The sequence below is a fragment of the Tachypleus tridentatus genome, unplaced genomic scaffold (assembly GCF_004210375.1).
Source record: "Tachypleus tridentatus isolate NWPU-2018 unplaced genomic scaffold, ASM421037v1 Hic_cluster_2, whole genome shotgun sequence".
NCBI lineage: Eukaryota > Metazoa > Arthropoda > Merostomata > Xiphosura > Limulidae > Tachypleus > Tachypleus tridentatus.
This window is the reverse complement of record NW_027467782.1, coordinates 48,326,080-48,340,054: the sequence shown is the minus strand read 5'-3', so window position 1 is coordinate 48,340,054 and position 13,975 is coordinate 48,326,080. Positions and strand designations below refer to the sequence as shown.

Below are 13,975 nucleotides of genomic sequence, written 5' to 3'. Positions count from 1 at the left end.
GATACTAACACACAGTAGTTACACGTCATGGATACTAACACACAGTAGTTACACGTCATGGATACTAACACACAGTAGTTACACGTCCTGGATACTAACACACAGTAGTTACACGTCCTGGATACTAACACACAGTAGTTACACGTCCTGGATACTAACACACAGTAGTTACACGTCATCGATACTAACACACAGTAGTTACACGTCCGCGATACTAACACAGTAGTTACACGTCCGATACTAACACACAGTAGTTACACGTCCGCGATACTAACACACAGTAGTTACACGTCCTGGATACTAACACACAGTAGTTACACGTCCTGGATACTAACACACAGTAGTTGCACGTCCTGGGTACTAACACACAGTAGTTGCACGTCCTGGGTACTAACACACAGTAGTTGCACGTCCTGGGTACTAACACACAGTAGTTGCACGTCCTGGATACTAACACACAGTAGTTGCACGTCCTGGATACTAACACACAGTAGTTGCACGTCCTGGATACTAACACACAGTAGTTACACGTCCTGGATACTAACACACAGTAGTTACACGTCATCGATACTAACACACAGTAGTTACACGTCATGGATACTATCCAACAGTAGTTACACGTCCTGGATAATAGTTGTTTAAGAGTAGTTTTACACGACAGGTGTGGTTGATCGGTTTTTATGTTTCTGCTGGACAGTTCAAAATTAAGGTGAATTATTGAAAGTTCAGAAGATCTAAAACCTGATAAATGTTGTAGGAACAGCTAGTGAAGGCTCAAAATGATTCTATAATGCCATAGATATTATAGGGTCAACTCCTGGAAGCTAGAAAGGACTAACTCAACATAATTATTAATAGGACAACTAATAAGGAATCATAGAAATAATCTAAATAACAAAAACAAACACACGTAAAATACAGAAGTTGAAGAGACAGTTCGTATTGTTACTGCTAATCCTAAAATATGACGAGACGGTTGGTATTGTTACTGTTAATCCTAAAACATGACGAGACGGTTCGTATTGTTACTGTTAATCCTAAAATATGACGAGACAGTTCATATTGTTACTGTCAATCTTAAAATATGAGGAGACAGTTCGTGTTGTTACTGTCAATCCTAAAATATGACGAGACAGTTCGTATTGTTACTGTCAATCTTAAAATATGACGAGACAGTTCGTATTGTTACTGTCAATCTTAAAATATGAGGAGACGGTTCGTATTGTTACTGTTAATCCTAAAATATGACGAGACGGTTCGTATTGTTACTGTTAATCCTAAAATATGACGAGACGGTTCGTATTGTTACTGTTAATCCTAAAATATGAGACGGTTCGTATTGTTACTGTTAATCCTAAAATATGACGAGACGGTTCGTATTGTTACTGTTAATCCTAAAATATGACGAGACGGTTCGTATTGTTACTGTTAATCCTAAAATATGACGACGGTTCGTATTGTTACTGTTAATCCTAAAATATGACGAGACGGTTCGTATTGTTACTGTTAATCCTAAAATATGACGAGACGGTTCGTATTGTTACTGTTAATCCTAAAATATGAGACGGTTCGTATTGTTACTGTTAATCCTAAAATATGAGACGGTTCGTGTTGTTACTGTTAATCCTAAAATATGACGAGACAGTTCGTATTGTTACTGTTAATCCTAAAATATGATGAGACGGTTCGTATTGTTACTGTTAATCCTAAAATATGAGACGGTTCGTGTTATTACTGTTAATCCTAAGATATGACGCAGACAATTCATTGTTACTGTTAATCTAAAATATGACGACACGGTTCGTATTGTTACTGTTAATCCTAAAATATGAGTAATTATTAGAAGTAGAATAACAACCTGGTTAAGGTAACTCTACTAAAGTAATCCTTACTTATATAATAAAGCTATTAATTGTTTTCAAGAAACTGTTTATTTGAACCCAAACTTACATAACAGGTTATTTAAGCTCTGCCTCAATTTTAAGTTTACAATTAAAAGGGTTTGACAACAAACAAAAAACACATCATTTTGCCCAAAGCTACACAATGAACCAAGTACACCCTGCGTATTACAGGGATCAAAACTATACAATGAACTAAGGACACCCTGCGTATTACAGGGATCAAAACTATACAATGAACTAAGGACACCCTGCCTATTACAGGGATCAAAACTACACAATGAACTAAGGACACCCTGCCTATTACAGGGATCAAAACTACACATTGAACTAAGGACACCCTGCCTATTACAGGGATCAAAACTACACAATGAACTAAGGACACCCTGCGTATTACAGGGATCAAAACTATACAATGAACTAAGTACACCCTGCGTATTACAGGGATCAAAACTATACAATGAACTAAGTACACCCTGCCTGTTATATGGATCAAAACTACACTATGAACTAAGGACACCCTGCCTATTACAGGGATCAAAACTACACAATGAACTAAGGACTCCCTGCCTATTAGAGGGATCAAAGCTACACAATGAACTAAGGACACCCTGCCTATTACAGGGATCAAAGCTACACATTGAACTAAGGACACCCTGCCTATTACAGGGATCAAAGCTACACAATGAACTAAGGACACCCTGCCTATTACAGGGATCAAAACTACACAATGAACTAAGTACACCCTGCCTATTACAGGGATCAAAACTACACAATGAACTAAGAACACCCTGTCTATTACAGGGATCAAAACTACACAATTAACTAAGAACACCCTGTCTATTACAGGGATCAAAACTACACAATTAACTAAGAACACCCTGTCTATTACAGGGATCAAAACTACACAATGAACTAAGAACACCCTGCCTATTACAGGGATCAAAACTACACAATGAACTAAGTACACCCTGCCTATTATAGGGATCAAAACTATACAATGAACTAAGTACACCCTGCCTATTATAGGGAGAATAATTAATGATAAGATATGTGTATCTGAGTTACAGACATTACAGCAGTATTTACATAAGTATAATAAGATATGTGTACCTGAGTTACAGACATTACAACAGTAATTACATAAGTATAATAAGATATGTGTACCTGAGTTACAGACATTACAACAGTAGTTACATAAGTATAATAAGATATGTGTACCTGAGTTACAGACATTACAGCAGTAGTTACATAAGTATAATAAGATATGTGTACCTGAGTTACAGACATTACAACAATAGTTACATAAGTATAATAAGATATGTCTCCCTGAGTTACAGACATTACAGTAGTAGTTACATAAGTATAATAAGATATGTGTACCTGAGTTACAGACATTACAGCAGTAGTTACATAAGTATAATAAGATGTGTACCTGAGTTACAGACATTACAGCAGTAGTTACATAAGTATAATAAGATATGTGTACCTGAGTTACAGACATTACAGCAGTAGTTACATAAGTGTAATAAGATATGTGTACCTGTGTTACAGACATTACAGCAGTAGTTACATAAGTATAATAAGATATGTGTACCTGAGTTACAGACATTACATCAGTATTTACATAAGTATAATAAGATATGTCTCCCTGAGTTACAGACATTACAGCAGTAGTTACATAAATACATATAATAAGATATGTGTAACCTGAGTTACAGACATTACAGCAGTAGTTACATAAGCATAATAAGATGTGTACCTGAGTTACAGACATTACAGCAGTAGTTACATAAGTATAATAAGATATGTGTACCTGAGTTACAGACATTACAGCAGTAGTTACATAAGTGTAATAAGATATGTGCACCTGAGTTACAGACATTACAGCAGTAGTTACATAAGTATAATAAGATATGTGCAACCTGAGTTACAGACATTACATCAGTAGTTACATAAGCATAATAAGATATGTGTACCTGAGTTACAGACATTACAGCAGTAGTTACATAAGCATAATAAGATGTGCACCTGAGTCACAGACATCACAGCAGTAGTTACATAAGCATAATAAGATATGTGCAACTGAGTTACAGACATTACAGCCGTAGTTACATAAGCATAATAAGATATATGCACCTGAGTTACAGACATTACATCAGTATTTACATAAGCATAATAAGATATGCGCACCTGAGTTACAGCACATCATTAATCAGTATTTACATAAGCATAATAAGATATGTGCAAATCTGAGTTACAGACATTACAGCAGTAGTTACATAAGTATAATAAGATGTGTACCTGAGTTACAGACATTACAGTAGTAGTTACATAAGTATAATAAGATATGTGTACCTGAGTTACAGACATTACAGCAGTAGTTACATAAGTATAATAAGATATGTCTCCCTGAGTTACAGACATTACAGCAGTAATTACATAAGTATAATAAGATGTGTACCTGAGTTACAGACATTACAGCAGTAGTTACTTAAGTATAATAAGATATGTGTACCTGAGTTACAGACATTACAGCAGTAGTTACATAAGTATAATAAGATGTGTACCTGAGTTACAGACATTAGTCCTACTATGAGTGGTAACTAATTATAATCCTGCTTACTCTCCATAAGTATTCTTCATTTCAGTAACACTGCATCATTTTCTAATTCTAGTGAACTCGCACAAACAAGAGAAAGTAAAACAAGGTAAGTGAACCATTAGCAAGAAATAACAGATTTATTTCATCACGTGACAATAATTAATCTTTACTACCATTAACACTTGATCAGAAGTCGATCTATTAATGTAATTAAGTTATCAAATTATTCTGATTAGGATAAATGTAATGTTTCACTTAACCAAAGTACCTTGTAATGTTTTACTTAACCAAAGTACCTTGTAATGTTTTACTTAATCAAAGTACCTTGTAATGTTTTACTTAACCAAAGTACCTTGTAATGTTTTACTTAACCAAAGTACCTTGTAATGTTTTACTTAACCAAAGTACCTTGTAATGTTTTACTTAATCAAAGTACCTTGTAATGTTTTAATTAATCAAACCTCACCAAAGTTTCACTTAATCCATAAACAAATAAAACCTCTTGAAAAACTTGTGTGAACTATTTGATTCTGTAAGTTTTCAGAACTTTCTCTCTTGTGAATAAGAACCGAAGTTTTAAAACAAAAAACTTTAAGAAAACAGAATGTTGAAAAATTCCTTTAAGAAGGAAGAATTTAAAAAAACCTTAATTTTTTAAAGTTTTGAAGACGTTCCTAAATGTTAGGATAAAGTTCTTCCAGAATAAAAGTTTTACACATAAATTTTCTGAAGAATAAACAATTGATAAATAACAAAGAAATGTTATTTTTGATATACTTGTATAAAGACTTATCTGTTATGTTATGCACCTTTCTTTTAAAACAATACTAGATAACTGACTGTGTTTTGTGTATGTCTCGTTTATTTTGTCAAGACGTAACCAGATGATTACACCTTCTTACTGTCTATTCTAGAACACAGTCCTAGGATACTTGCGTCGTGGGCAGTGGTGGTTATTTGTCTTTGTATCATTATATTACTGGGAGTTATCACATCTCTCTGCTTCTACCGGCTGAGAAAGATTACCTCATCAACAAAGTTGCCACTGTCTTTCAACAATATCATGTATACATCAGGATCTGATACACTTTCATATCCGGACGTGTCCTCTTCTCCTGTAACGTCCCAAACTGCTTCATAGCTTTTGTATAATTATAAATTATGTGTTTAGTGTTTCTGCCTACTTGTTATTGGTTTTATACTGATTTGGTATAATATTGACGTAAAAGATATAGTATTATACATTCATATATATATATATATGTATGTATGAACGTATAATACCAATGTGTTGCCTAATTATATTCTCAGATATATATACTTTAGATTTTATTACATATTTGCAAAGTAGACATTTCTATCATTTGTCTTGTATTGAGTTTATCTTTATTGGTGAAATAAACAGAATTGTGACGTACATTTATATATTTCTTTTAAATAGTAATGTTTTCTTACACCTGTATTTTTTACATCGCATCTCAAAGTTACGATTTTTTTAGACGTATTATTGTATTTGCAATAGTACACCTCTAATACACTTGTTGCACAACCTTTTATGAGGTGTGTGAGACTTCAGTATATTAGAGTTAAGTACTGGAATGTTGTCGGCTTCTCATTTGTGTTCACCACAAATTCCTAACAATAAATCCTAAGAAGAACAATCGTATGCGGAGTTCATGTTTAGGAACTTGTTTTATTGAATAATTGGTACTGTTTCAGCATCGCACTAATGTTTCAAATATATTCATGTTAAAATAACTTCTTTACTCTGAAATCTTTAACAATATAAGTTGGATACAAACGCCAACCTTCAAACTGTACTGCTTAGAAGCTTTTGAACAATAATATTTAACCAACTATTATTTATTTATTACAACAACACTATTTGTAGGATTATTCACGTGACGAACTCTACAATTGCAAAATTAAACTTGTTGAAATTTGGGATTATGTCCCATTAAATAAGTTTGTTTTTACCGTAATGTTCAGTAAATCACTTATTATAGACAGATATATATGCAGATATTGACAAATGATTCTCATCTGAATAAACCACAATGATCAAACACTCAAATTGTAAGAATCTTAGCAAGATATAAAATATTATAATGTTTTTTATCACTGGAAACATGAGTACTTCAATGAAATTGCACGATAGAAAGCTGACCATAATTACGTTAGAAAAGTACGGTCGAAACTGAAGTGAAATCAGAGTTCGTTATGATGCTTAAAGAGTGGTTTTGAAATCGCACGCCTGGTGGCGCAAACATCAGTCAAATGAATGATGCTTTGTTTGTTTTTGAATTTCGCCCAAAGCTACACGAGGGCTATTTGTGCTACCTGTCCCTAATTTAGCAGTGTAAGACTAGAGAGAAGGTGGATAGTCATCACCACCCACCGCCAACTCTTGGGCTACTCTTTTACCAACGAACAGTGGGACTGACCGTCACCTTATGACACCCCGATGGCTGAAAGGGCGAGCATGTTTGGTGCGACGGGGATGTAATCTACATACCACACTGGCACCTGTTTCAGTGATTTCTGTACGCATACTGACACGTGTTATAATGTCTCTGTACTCATCTGTTAATACATGTCTAGTGATTTCTGTACGCATGCTTGCACGTAGATTTAAGTGGCTTTCTCTAAAGAAAGGGAAGGAACATTAAAACTACAGACGAGGACAACTGATATATTTAAAACGAATAGTAACTACAGATTATCTGTATACTAACACACAGTAGTTACACGTTCTGTATACTAACACACAGTAGTTACACGTCCTGTATACTAACACACAGTAGTTACACGTCCTGTATACTAACACACAGTAGTTACACGTTCTGTATACTAACACACAGTAGTTACACGTGCTGTATACTAACACACAGTAGTTACACGTCCTGTATACTAACACACAGTAGTTACACGTCCTGTATACTAACACACAGTAGTTACACGTTCTGTATACTAACACACAGTAGTTATACGTCAGGATACTAACACACGGTAGTTACACGTCCTGTATACTAACACACAGTAGTTACACTTCCTGTATACTAACACACAGTAGTTACACGTCCTGTATACTAACACACAATAGTTACACGTCCTGTATACTAACACACAGTAGTTACACGTCAGGATACTAACACACAGTAGTTACACGTCCTGTATACTAACACACAGTAGTTACACGTCCTGTATACTAACACACAGTAGTTACACGTCAGGATACTAACACACAGTAGTTACACGTCAGGATACTAACACACAGTAGTCACACGTCCTGTATACTAACACACAGTAGTTACACGTCCTGTATACTAACACACAGTAGTTACACGTCCTGTATACTAACACACAGTAGTTACACGTCAGGATACTAACACACAGTAGTTACACGTCCTGTATACTAACACACAGTAGTTACACGTCCTGTATACTAACACACAGTAGTTACATCGTCCTGTATACCAACACAGTAGTTACACGTTCTGTATACTCAACACACAGTAGTTACACGTTCTGTATACTAACACACAGTAGTTACACGTCCTGTATACTAACACACAGTATTTACACGTCCTGTATACTAACACACAGTAGTTACACGTCCTGTATACTAACACACAGTAGTTACACGTCCTGGATACTAAGAAACAGTAGTTACACGTCTTGGATACTATCCAACAGTAGTTACACGTCCTGGATACTATCCAACAGGATACTAACACGCAGTAGTTACACGTCGGGATACTAACACGCAGTAGTTACACGTCCTGTATACTAACACGCAGTAGTTACACGTCCTGTATACTAACACGCAGTAGTTACACGTCCTGTATACTAACACGCAGTAGTTACACGTCCTGCATACTAACACGCAGTAGTTACACGTCCTGTATACTAACACGCAGTAGTTACACGTCCTGGATACTAACACGCAGTAGTTACACGTCCTGTATACTAACACACAGTAGTTACACGTTCTGTATACTAACACACAGTAGTTACACGTTTTGTAAACTAATACACAGTAGTTACACGTCCTGTATACTAACACACAGTAGTTACACGTCCTGTATACTAACACACAGTAGTTACACGTCCTGTATACTAACACACACTAGTTACACGTCCTGTATACTAACACACACTAGTTACACGTCCTGTATACTAACACACAGTAGTTACACGTCCTGTATACTAACACACAGTAGTTAAACGTCCTGTATACTAACACACAGTAGTTACACGTTCTGTATACTAACACACAGTAGTTATACGTCAGGATACTAACACACGGTAGTTACACGTCCTGTATACTAACACACAGTAGTTACACGTCAGGATACTAACACACAGTAGTTACACGTCCTGTATACTAACACGCAGTAGTTACACGTTCTGTATACTAACACACAGTAGTTACACGTCCTGTATACTAACACACAGTAGTTACACGTCCTGTATACTAACACACAGTAGTTACACGTCCTGGATACTAAGAAACAGTAGTTACACGTCTTGGATACTATCCAACAGTAGTTACACGTCCTGGATACTATCCAACAGGATACTAACACGCAGTAGTTACACGTCGGGATACTAACACGCAGTAGTTACACGTCCTGTATACTAACACGCAGTAGTTACACGTCCTGTATACTAACACGCAGTAGTTACACGTCCTGTATACTAACACGCAGTAGTTACACGTCCTGCATACTAACACGCAGTAGTTACACGTCCTGTATACTAACACGCAGTAGTTACACGTCCTGGATACTAACACGCAGTAGTTACACGTCCTGTATACTAACACACAGTAGTTACACGTTCTGTATACTAACACACAGTAGTTACACGTTTTGTAAACTAATACACAGTAGTTACACGTCCTGTATACTAACACACAGTAGTTACACGTCCTGTATACTAACACACAGTAGTTACACGTCCTGTATACTAACACACAGTAGTTACACGTTCTGTATACTAACACACAGTAGTTACACGTCCTGTATACTAACACACAGTAGTTACTCGTCCTGTATACTAACACACAGTAGTTACACGTTCTGTATACTAACACACAGTAGTTACACGTTCTGTATACTAACACACAGTAGTTACACGTTCTGTATACTAACACACAGCAGTTACACGTTCTGTATACTAACACACAGTAGTTACACGTCATCGATACTATCTAACAGTTGTTACACGTCATCGATACTAAGAAACAGTAGCTACACGTCTTGGATACTATCCAACAGTAGTTACACGTCCTGGATAATAGTTGTTTAAGAGTAGTTTTACACGACAGGTGTGGTTAATCGGTTTTTATGTTTCTGCTGGACAGTTCAAAATTAAGGTGAATTATTGAAAGTTCAGAAGATCTAAAACCTGATAAATGTTGTAGGAACAGCTAGTGAAGGCTCAAAATGATTCTATAATGCCATAGATATTATAGGGTCAACTCCTGGAAGTTACAAAGATCTAACTCAACATAATTATTAATAGGACAACTAATAAGGAATCATAGAAATAATCTAAATAACAAAAACAAACACACGTAAAATACAGAAGTTGAAGAGACAGTTCGTATTGTTACTGCTAATCCTAAAATATGACGAGACGGTTGGTATTGTTACTGTTAATCCTAAAACATGACGAGACGGTTCGTATTGTTACTGTTAATCCTAAAACATGACGAGACGGTTCGTATTGTTACTGTTAATCCTAAAATATGACGAGACAGTTCATATTGTTACTGTCAATCTTAAAATATGAGGAGACAGTTCGTGTTGTTACTGTTAATCCTAAAATATGACGAGACAGTTCGTATTGTTACTGTCAATCTTAAAATATGAGGAGACAGTTCGTATTGTTACTGTTAATCCTAAAATATGACGAGACGGTTCGTATTGTTACTGTTAATCCTAAAATATGAGACGGTTCGTATTGTTACTGTTAATCCTAAAATATGACGAGACGGTTCGTATTGTTACTGTTAATCCTAAAATATGACGAGACGGTTCGTATTGTTACTGTTAATCCTAAAATATGACGAGACGGTTCGTATTGTTACTGTTAATCCTAAAATATGACGAGACGGTCTGTATTGTTACTGTTAATCCTAAAATATGACGACACGGTTCGTATTGTTACTGTTAATCCTAAAATATGACGACACGGTTCGTATTGTTACTGTTAATCCTAAAATATGAGTAATTATTAGAAGTAGAATAACAACCTGGTTAAGGTAACTCTACTAAAGTAATCCTTACTTATATAATAAAGCTATTAATTGTTTTCAAGAAACTGTTTATTTGAACCCAAACTTACATAACAGGTTATTTAAGCTCTGCCTCAATTTTAAGTTTACCATTAAAAGGGTTTGACAAGAAACAAATAATACATCATTTTGCCCAAAGCTACACAATGAACTAAGTACACCCTGCGTATTACAGGGATAAAAACTATACAATGAACTAAGTACACCCTGCCTACTACAGGGATCAAAGCTACACAATGAACTAAGGATACCCTGCCTATTACAGGGATCAAAACTATACAATGAACTAAGTACACCCTGCCTATTACAGGGATCAAAGCTACACAATGAACTAAGTACACCCTGCCTATTACAGGAATCAAAACTACACAATGAACTAAGTACACCCTGCCTATTACAGGAATCAAAACTACACAATAAACTAAGAACACCCTGCCTATTACAGGAATCAAAACTATACAATGAACTAAGAACACCCTGCCTATTACAGGGATCAAAACTATACAATGAACTAAGAACACCCTGCCTATTACAGGGATCAAACTATACAATGAACTAAGAACACCCTGCCTATTACAGGAATCAAAACTATACAATGAACTAAGAACACCCTGCCTATTACAGGGATCAAAACTACACAATGAACTAAGTACACCCTGCCTATTACAGGAATCAAAACTATACAACGAACTAAGAACACCCTGCCTATTACAGGGATCAAAACTATACAAGGAACTAAGAACACCCTGCCTATTACAGGGATCAAAACTATACAATGAACTAAGAACACCCTGCCTATTACAGGGATCAAAACTATACAATGAACTAAGAACACCCTGCCTATTACAGGAATCAAAACTATACAATGAACTAAGAACACCCTGCCTATTACAGGGATCAAAACTACACAATGAACTAAGAACACCCTGCCTATTACAGGGATCAAAACTACACAATGAACTAAGTACACCCTGCCTATTACAGGAATCAAAACTATACAACGAACTAAGAACACCCTGCCTATTACAGGGATCAAAACTATACAAGGAACTAAGAACACCCTGCCTATTACAGGAATCAAAACTATACAATGAACTAAGAACACCCTGCCTATTACAGGGATCAAAACTACACAATGAACTAAATACACCCTGCCTATTACAGGAATCAAAACTATACAACGAACTAAGAACACCCTGCCTATTATATGGAGAATAATTAATGATAAGATATGTGTACCTGAGTTACAGACATTACAGCAGTAGTTACATAAGTATAATAAGATGTCTGTACCTGAGTTACAGACATTACAGCAGTAGTTACATAAGTATAATAAGATATGTGTACCTGAGTTACAGACATTACAGCAGTAGTTACATAAGTATAATTAATGATAAGATATGTGTACCTGAGTTACAGACATTACAACAATAGTTACATAAGTATAATAAGATATGTGTACCTGAGTTACAGACATTACAGCAGTAGTTACATAAGTATAATAAGATGTGTACCTGAGTTACAGACATTACAGCAGTAGTTACATAAGTATAATAAGATGTGTACCTGAGTTACAGACATTACAGCAGCAGTTACATAAGTATAATAAGATATGTCCCTGAGTTACAGACATTACAGCAGTAGTTACATAAGCATAATAAGATATGTGTACCTGAGTTACAGACATTACAGCAGTAATTACATAAGCATAATAAGATATGTACCTGAGTTACAGACATTACAGCAGTAATTACATAAGCATAATAAGATATGTGTACCTGAGTTACAGACATTACAGCAGTAGTCACATAAGTATAATAAGATGTCCGAAACCTGAGTTACAGACATTACAGCAGTAGTTACATAAGTATAATAAGATATGTGTAACCTGAGTTACAGACATTACAGCAGTAGTTACATAAGCATAATTAATGATAAGATATGTGTACCTGAGTTACAGACATTACAACAATAGTTACATAAGCATAATAAGATATGTACCTGAGTTACAGACATTACAGCAGTAGTTACATAAGCATAATAAGATGTGTAATCTGAGTTACAGACATTACAGCAGTAGTTACATAAGCATAATAAGATGTGCACCTGAGTTACAGACATTACAGCAGTAGTTACATAAGCATAATAAGATATGTCCCTGAGTTACAGACATTACAGCAGTAGTTACATAAGTATATTAAGATGTGTAAAACCTGAGTTACAGACATTACAGCAGTAGTTACATAAGCATAATAAGATATGCAAACCTGAGTTACAGACATTACAGCAGTAATTACATAAGCATAATAAGATATGTGTACCTGAGTTACAGACATTACAGCAGTAGTTACATAAGCATAATAAGATATAATACCTGAGTTACAGACATTACAGCAGTAGTTACATAAGCATAATAAGATATGTGTATCTGAGTTACAGACATTACAGCAGTAGTTACATAAGCATAATAAGATATGTGCAACCTGAGTTACAGACATTACAGCAGTAGTTACATAAGCATAATAAGATGTGTACCTGAGTTACAGACATTACAGCAGTAGTTACATAAGTATAATAAGATATGTACCTGAGTTACAGACATTACAGCAGTAGTTACATAAGTATAATAAGATATGTGTACCTGAGTTACAGACATTACAGCAGTAGTTACATAAGAATAATAAGATATGTGTACCTGAGTTACAGACATTACAGCAATAGTTACATAAGTATATTAAGATGCGCAATCTGAGTTACAGACATTACAGCAGTAGTTACATAAGCATAATAAGACATGTGTACCTGTGTTACAGACATTACAGCAATAGTTACATAAGAATAATAAGATATGTGTACCTGAGTTACAGACATTACAGCAATAGTTACATAAGTATATTAATATGTGTATCTGAGTTACAGACATTACAGCAGTAGTTACATAAGTGTAATAAGATATGTGTACCTGAGTTACAGACATTACAGCAATAGTTACATAAGTATATTAAGATGTGTATCTGAGTTACAGACATTACAGCAGTAGTTACATAAGTATAATAAGATATGTGTACCTGAGTTACAGACATTACAGCAGTAGTTACATAAGTATAATAAGATGTGTACCTGAGTTACAGACATTACAGCAGTAGTTACATAAGTATAATAAGA

General features: G+C 35.1%; 1 protein-coding gene across 4 annotated transcripts in view; it reads left to right on the top strand.

The window, feature by feature from the left end:
• The window catches only part of LOC143242696 (macrophage mannose receptor 1-like), a 55,441-nt gene extending 49,577 nt beyond the window's left edge, over positions 1-5,864 (top strand). For 2 of the 4 annotated variants that reach the window (XM_076486177.1, XM_076486176.1), the window contains exons 15-16: positions 4,580-4,612; positions 5,421-5,864. In XM_076486177.1, the coding sequence (XP_076342292.1) occupies positions 4,580-4,612; positions 5,421-5,647 (260 nt within the window). In that variant the 3' untranslated portion in view covers positions 5,648-5,864. The remainder of the gene's footprint in view (positions 1-4,579; positions 4,613-5,420) is intronic. The other 2 variants (XM_076486173.1, XM_076486175.1) reach the window with 2 other exon arrangements.
• Positions 5,865-13,975: the final 8,111 nt, after the last annotated feature.